This window comes from Mytilus galloprovincialis, chromosome 6 (assembly GCF_965363235.1).
Source record: "Mytilus galloprovincialis chromosome 6, xbMytGall1.hap1.1, whole genome shotgun sequence".
NCBI classification, from domain to species: domain Eukaryota; kingdom Metazoa; phylum Mollusca; class Bivalvia; order Mytilida; family Mytilidae; genus Mytilus; species Mytilus galloprovincialis.
The window spans coordinates 101,352,476-101,361,060 of record NC_134843.1 but is presented as its reverse complement, the minus strand read 5'-3'; the positions used below and the strand labels follow the sequence as shown (position 1 = coordinate 101,361,060).

The 8,585-nt window shown below is 31.9% G+C and overlaps 1 protein-coding gene across 1 annotated transcript in view; it reads left to right on the top strand.

The window, feature by feature from the left end:
• The first annotated feature begins 473 nt into the window (after positions 1–473).
• Positions 474–8,585, top strand: part of LOC143081097 (sushi, nidogen and EGF-like domain-containing protein 1) — a 55,382-nt gene continuing 47,270 nt past the window's right edge. The window contains exon 1 of the mRNA XM_076257333.1: positions 474–493. Coding sequence (XP_076113448.1) covers positions 474–493 — 20 coding nt within the window. The remainder of the gene's footprint in view (positions 494–8,585) is intronic.

The window sequence follows — 8,585 nt, the reverse complement described above, 5'->3', positions numbered from 1 at the left end:
GTTGAAAAAAACATAACTCCAAATTCAACAAATATGTTGTTGATAAGAAACTCCAGCACTTGTTCCTCTGTGCAGCATGTTCTACCCTTTTGTTCATTATTATCAAAATATGCCTTAGTAATACAATTATATCGTATGCTACCATTTTTATGTTGAAAGGCATTGTGAACTATCTCTTTCAAGCAATTTTACAATTTCACATGGGGAATGGTGGTACCCAGGGTTGAAAATTCAAAAGTTTTGATAGAACTAATTTCAGAAAAAGACCAAGATTAAAAATTATCTAGAAGTTCTTTAGAGTTTTTAAGAATCCACATATGGTTAATACCACTACGCGAGCAAACAGTTCACAGTTTTTCTGAAGAACAACTTTAACATAATTTTAGTCAATCTAATGGACAATTCTTAAGTGGAATATGCAGATTAGCCGGCCATGTACCGTTGTTTGTACGAAATTTTGTGAAGCTTACTATATGTATCCAATACAAACAAGGTAAGTTCTCCGATTTGTTGTTCAATGTAATGTTCATTGAAGCCATGAAGGATTTATGATTTGCCCGCAGGAACAACAACATACTTATCATGAAGAAATGATAGACATTTCACGGTCTCTTGTTTATTCAGTTTGTTGAGTTATTTTATTATTATTGCTGTTTAAGAGTTTAATTTTTATGGTATATTTTAACTTGAGAATGTTTAAGAACATAGTTTCAATACCTAATTATCAAAAGGATTTAAAAATAATAATTATTGTTTGGATAACAAAAACAGTGACGAAAACATTGCAGCATTTAAATGCACTGGAAAATAATTTAAATAACATCCCCCGTTTTTGCTATCTTAACGGTATATTTGGTGATTTGTTAGCAATCTTTAAGGAATTGGTTAACAAATGCCCGTGAACTGTTATCACTAATTAGTCTTTGTCACTTTGTTTGCACCATTTGTTATAATAATTGATCTACATAAGATAACATATTCTCAATTATTTACCCTTATTATTCAGGGTTCGGAATTACTGGAATGCGCATGAAGTCCAACTGTTTACGTGACCTATGTCAGAATGGAACTTGTCTTCCTATAGGTAACCGACATATATGTTTGTGCGACCCTGGATACGAAGGAATGCATTGTCAAATCGGTACGTTTTAAAAAAAGAGAAATCGTTTTAAATATTTTGCAAATTATGCTACTTTCTAAAGATGAAGTTCAAGGTAATTGTGAGGGAAATGGTGTTAATTAATTATTTAATTCGGTTCACGTCAAAAGGCCTCAACCAACTTGAAAACATTACAATAAATATGTCTTTTGAAAATAGACCATTATTTAAGGAATACAACCTTGTTAAATATGTTGATTTGTCGCTTTTATTATGATTTCAATTTTCTTTCAAATAAAGCGGACATAAGCACTGATTATATAATCAATCTTAAATCGCAACAGCTTAACTTTTACAAACCCGGTCAATGTTTAAAATTCAACTTATTTCCTGCCTTATAAGATTTTAGAAAGTTTAATTTTGTTTACAATAAAACGTAACAATTTCATCTATAAAATATATAAAATATATTAAATGAGAACGACGCATATATATAAAAAGTAAAAACACAAAAATACTGAACTCCGAGGAAAATTCAAAAAGGAAAATCCAAAATCAAAAGGCAAAATCAAAAGTCCAAACACATCAAACGAATGGATAACAACTGTCATATTCCTGACTTGGTACAGGCATTCTCTATTGTAGAAAATGGTGGATTGAACCTTGTTTTATAGCTAGCTAAACCTCTCACTTGTATGACAGTCGTATCAAATTCCATTACATTGTCAACGATGCATGAACAAAACAAACATACTCAAAAAGTAAAAAATGTCAAAAATAGGGGTACAGCAGTCAATATTGTGTTATCATCTTAATATCACTACAAAAACAACAAATGTAACGAAGAAGCACAAAAAGGCATACATCAAATTTAACATACTCAGTTTGTTTTTCTTATACGACTTAATTTATCTATGTAAAGTCTACCAATAAAGGATAGAAGGTTTTCAGTACTGGTGTAAAATTGCGCGTTTGAAATTCGCACAGGTAGACATAAAAATAATTTTGTCGTTCAAAGTATGACGGCATACATAAATTCAGAGTCACGTTAAGTAGATATAACAGACAACAGATTTAACAGTAAAAGTATTTATAATAATTAATAAAATAGTTGTGTGGTTCAAAGTATGACGGGATACATAAGTACAGTTTCACGTCAAATGTTTATCATAAAAAAACAGACTTAACAGAAAAAGTAGTATTATTGAATAAAATAGTTTTGTCATTCATAGTATGTCAAGATCCATAAGTAAAAGTAATATTAATAAATGAAATAATTTTGTCGTTCAAAGTATGATGTTTTACATAACCACAGAGTCACTCAAAAGAATATCTCAAAAAACAGTACAAGTAATATTAATAAAGACAAATAAAATAATACTATTACACGTTATTAAGATGATAACCAACGTCAGTACGCAAAATTTATACTTCAAGACTATCTTGTATTATTTGTGAAGTTGATACGGAATATTCATTAACAAGTTCTGGGTATCTTCCGATGAACTTTTTTTAGAAAAAGGACGAGACGTTCTTTGACATACCCCTGGTTCATCAACTTTCTGCTCAGACACTGGTGACGTTTTACAAAGTCTGAATAGGAGCTGCAAGCTCTTGAATACCTAATAAGTTGGGAAATGTATATTCCTTATGCAGGTGAAGTTGGTATATTACTACTAAGGTGGGGGAAATTGATAATTTCAAAATTAAAATCATTAATAACAGTGTCCGTCATATTCCTATTATTTATTTTGCCAGATACAAATGATTGTGCAAAAGAACCATGTCTATATGGATACTGTGTGGACAGAGTCAATGACTTCGTTTGTGAATGTGTTTTATTATTTCATGGGAAAAGATGCACAAAAAGTAAGAATACAACAATAGAAGTGATTCAACTATTAACTCCATTGGTTTTACTGCTCGTCAGAATAAGTTCACAAAAAGTAAGAATACAACAATAGAAGTGATTCAACTATTAACTCCATTGGTTTTACTGCTCGTCAGAATAAGTTCAAGCATTACCTGCGTATGGAGTACATCTATTTCCGCAATGATACCTTTTGCTTACCTTGTATCTCTTTCCATAGGGTGAATTGTTGCAAGGACAGTTTGTTTGTTCTAACCTATTCGTTTTAAAAGATGTATGTCGCTTGGTATAGTTTGCCTTCCTTTTGTATAGACCCAATGTTAACTTAATAATACTTCGGATAGGTTCCAATTGTCACAAACAGTACTCTTATCATCAATCACGGCAAAAAGTTTTTTTTTCTTAATTTCAATCATATGGATTAATTCACGTATATCTTATTGCTGCTATCAATTAATGATCACATAAAAATTGTAAAAAATGACAATGCGACAACAATCTGAGAGTTTTCAAATAACGACATAAAAAAAGAAGTTTTAGGTAACCGTACACGTCAAATATAAAACAAACATGCAAAACAATGTAAACGTGAAAGCTAACGGCCTATTTCATTCAATACAATATATGAAAAACATATATGACGGAATTTAACTTATACCAACCACTAAATTACAAACTCCTGACTTGGGATAGGCACATAAAGGATGTAACAGATTAAACATGTTTTTGAATGCTCAATCTCCCCAAACCTGGTGCTATGGCACAAGATAAGAAAAAAAAACAGTAAACATTAGTTGCAAATTGCTTACCTGGGTATGGGGCAGAAATAAACCAAATCACATAAAACCATTGACACAAAGCACCGATGTTAGAGTACTCGAAGTAACTGAGAACTAGTTCAAAGACATTTACAATTAACGAATAAATCATGTTTGCCCAGACTTTAGTACCAATCAATATACATCCAATGGATTAAGTATCAGGATGTCATAAACAGTCTTAGAAATGCAAAATCTGGTGAAATGCCAAAAAAATCAGTCTCGAATGGATCATGAGTAACTTTACGAAAGGATGTAGGATCATGAGTAACTATACATATAAAGTGTAAATATCAAATACAAATTAAATCAATGGTAGTACCGAGAAAAACATTATCCAAAGATTTCACTACGCTGTTGAAATGATAGCCTTTGAGAATAGGTTTATTCAAAAGATTAATGACTTAACATGGATAGTATCCGCATTTATGGGCTTTATGAACAAATCGGCATAAGAATTAGGATGTAAAACAACATAGCTAAAACAATTGGTACTGCCAAACTTCCTAACCAAATTATTGTATCTATGGAAAACATGTTGTATCTATGAAAAACGTGTTGTTTCTATGAAAAACGTGTTGTATCTATGAGAAACGTGTTGTAACGAAATTCCTGACTTAACATTTAACCATTTATAAATAAAGAAAAAAGTAAAGAAAAGGTACCGAGCTCCAATGGCAATTCAAAAAGGGAGATGTCCATAAACACTGACAACATTAATCGCTATCAATCGCTTTCAATGTAGCAATGATTTTGGAAGTCTTTAGCAGCAACCTATCTTATAAATTGGGATGAAAAATGTTAATAAGTACCAATGCATGGTCTATATACCATTTTGTGCTACTTTATTACATATTTGTTTTTACAGTTTGTTCACACATCATTGTCAATATAATGGAGTTTGATGCGACTGTCATACAAGTGAGAGATTTAGCTAGCTTTAAAACCAGATTAAATCCACAATTTTCTACATAAGAACATGCTTATACCATGTCAGGAATATGACAGTTGTTATCCATTCGTTTGATGTGTTGAGCCTTTGATTTTGCTATTTGATTATGGACTTTCCTCTTGAATTTTCCTTGGATTTCAGTAATTTTGTGATTTTACTTTTCGCTAGCTGATACCATTTGAGTATTTTTGCGGTATTTTAACGATTTCCATTTTTAATTTTTTTTGCGTCGTATAATGCTATCATGTCGTCGTCGTCTGCGTCGTCGTCGTCCGAAGACGCATTTTGTTTCCGGACAATAACTTTAGTTTAAGTGATTAGATCTCTATAAATTTTTACCAGAAGGTTCAATACCACTAAAGGAAGGTTGGGATTGATTTTTTGGGGTTATGGTCCTAATAGTTAAGTATTTAGGGGCCAAAAAGGGGGCTCAAAATGAGCATTTTTGCAGTTTTCAAACAATAACTTGTGTTTAAGTGTACGAATCTCTCTGAAATTATTCCACAAGTTTCCATATCATGAAGGGATGGTAAGCATTGGCTTTTGGCGGATTTTGGCTCAAAATGTTTTGGAATTAGGGGCAAAACAGGGGGAAAACAAGGTTTTTCTGGTCGATGGACAAATAAGACAATTTAAAAGCACTGTTAGGGAGGTAATTCAAAAACATTTAACATACAATGTTATGTATGTTCAGATATACCTCCCATACACTTTTTGTAAATTATGTATTTAGGAATGTCAGGTTTTTTTGCAAAAAAAGAGGGGTGGTAGTAGTTTTCATTTTTATTTCCAAATTTTTCAAATTCCAAATGTTTGAAAATTTTGAAGAAGACATCTCTTATTGCACAATGTTGTGTTATAGATTTGTAAGATCATGACATTTGTTTTGTGTCAGAAACTTATATTATGTCTAAAATGTGATTACAATCCAAATTCAGAGCTGTATCGAGCTTGAATGTTGTGTCCATACTTGCCCCAATAGTTCAGGGTTCAAAATCTGCAGTCTACTGCGCCCTGCGGAGTACCTGGTTACACGTTTTATTATGCATAGGTTAATAGATACATTGAAGTCTGGATGTTGAATTGTAATGTGCAGTTTTAAATTTTCATCACATTTACTTTCTTATCATTCTTACCTTCAAGTTCGTACTTGATTTGGATTTCACTTAGTTTGATTTGAATACCACCTATTTTTAATCGCTGCTGTCGTTTTATATCAAGGTCGTTGGTGCGTTTTTATGAAAGGTAATAGAAGAGTGAAATCCACCATCATTATGTTAAAGTCGAATATGAACACAGTAAAGGTACATTGCTGCTATACTATATAACTTGGTCTTAAAGCATTTAACTAGACAGCTAGATAAAAAAAATTAAAACCACAGAAAATATACTGGTTTGTCTCGACCTTGCCCCAAACATATTAGGGAGTTGTGAGGTCAATTCCATTTTGACAGCATTTTACAAAACAATCGCGAAATAAAACCTTTATTTTGATTTTATTTAATCAATTAAGACTTCTAAGGACCCTTTAGATTTCACTTTGTCTGTTCGTCCGTTCGTTGTTTTGTAAATAAATAAAAAAAAAATCAAAAGTAAGGGACGACACTGACGTTGGGCATATATGTTGATTTATTTTTCTTTTAATGAAAAATGGCCCGAGATTGTAGGGGAAATCGTGATTAAAAACTCTTTTTTCCATCATTATAATGAATAAAACACAATAATTTAATTTTGGATGTAAGGCGTCTTCTGATTGGCTGACGTCGTCTTGTTTATCATATCATAGACACAATTTTGTCATCAACGTTTTTTTCATAATTAACGCCGGTTTAAAATGTAATCTAGAATTAAATTATAAGAAATGACTGTAATATTTTGTCAGTATATTCGAAATAACATAAAAAATGTGGTGCACATTGTTAAATAACCCGCTTCGCGCGTTTTTCAGTGTGCACCACATTTTTTATGTTATTTCTTCATAGACAGAAAAAATATTACAGTCATTCCTTAAATAACAAAATTTAGAAGCATGAATGACAACATTTCCATATTCGCAAAGTATAAACAAATATGTTCATTGCAGTGAAGACCTGGGCTATCATTACATTAACCTTAGCATCTGTAGTTTTGTTTACAATATCCTGTTATATTTGTATGTTTACGTAAGTATATCTATCAAAGAAACATTTAGCAATTAAGCCATCTAACAATAATCGATATATTATGAAGATTAACTAAATAATGTATTGCAACTATTAAATTATGGTTAACGTGGATATATCAATCTATTTGAAGAAGGCTTTGTATTAATTGATTGATTGTTAAAATGATTGTACATTGTACTGAAATTTATACCGAACAGTCAAAAGGAAAATGCATTACATATTTTCAACTTAACGTTAGACAAACAGTAGTGAATCAATTGTTAAATTATAACATATTTGAAAAGAAATGAGAACTTGAATGAATTACCAAAAAAAACCTCACTTTATATAATATTGAAATAATGTTTGGTATTTTACAACTTGAAGTAGACTAACACAAATAAAATGTAAATAAACGCAACTTGTTCTTCGAGCATCTTAGATCGTCACCAATTTTTTGTAGGAGGTTTCTGTTGCGATTTTGATTTCAATGTGACAGGACTATAAATAACTGTCCCATATAATGGCAATAGTAGTATACCGCTGCTCAATAGTCACAAATCTATTTAACTGAAACAAATCCGGGTCACAAACCAAACCAGAGGAAAACACGTCAACTTTAAGAGGAAATAAAAGGAACAACAGAAACAATGCACTGTTACAAAAACAAAGGGCAACATAAATAGAAACGGCCTATGTGATAATAGCTGCCATATTCATGACTTGGTACACGACATTTGGACTTTTTAAGAACAAATGGTGGATTGAATTTCATTGTATGGCTAGCCAAACCTCCCGCTTATATGGCAATGTTAAAATTATCAATAAAATGACAACATTACGTGACAGGAAGTGGGAAGAGGTATTGTGAAAAAAGGGGGGTGGCTAGCTATATAACCAGATGTAATCAACCATTTTCGTCGGAAAAATACTGAAGCTTTAAACTTTAACAGCTTCCCTCCGAAATACAGTAAACATGCAGTAAACGGATTTGTTCATTCTGTACATCTACAACAAGCTGTATGCATTTGATTGTAGCGTTCATGTACATGTATGGTGTGTCCTGCTCCCACATGTATTTTATTGTTATAAAATGCTTGGCCTTGTTATAAACATAAACTGTAAACAAATATGTTTTGATTTTCATTTCAGATGCAAACGTAAAACCAAACACATTGTCAAAGTAAAACCAGCAGTACTACAACCACAACAACCCAAAACATCTTCAGTAGAGAAACCGAATGCTATGATGTTTGTCTGACTAAAACATGACATTACATAAATGATGGACGATAAATTTCTTGCCGTTTAATATGCAAAGTTTAATTGACATATTTTCTATGAACAACAACCGATTTGATATTCTTTGAAAAGCGTACCACATCCTTTTCACGTTGTGCATCCACATTAAATAAACAGGCTATCAGCTTGAAGCTCAATTGTTGCTATAGTTTGCTGTCCTGTATAAAATAACTTTGGTGTTGTTTATGATTGTTAACTTAATTCGGATGAATTATAGGAATAACATATCCACTTTCCAGATTTACCGATATTTTATTCATAGATATAGGAAGATGTGGTGTGAGTGCCAATGAGACAACTCTCCATCCGAATGCCAATTTAGAAAATTAAACCATTATAGGTCAATGAACGGCCTCCAACACGGAGCCTTGGCTCCCACCGAACAAAAAGCTATAAAGGG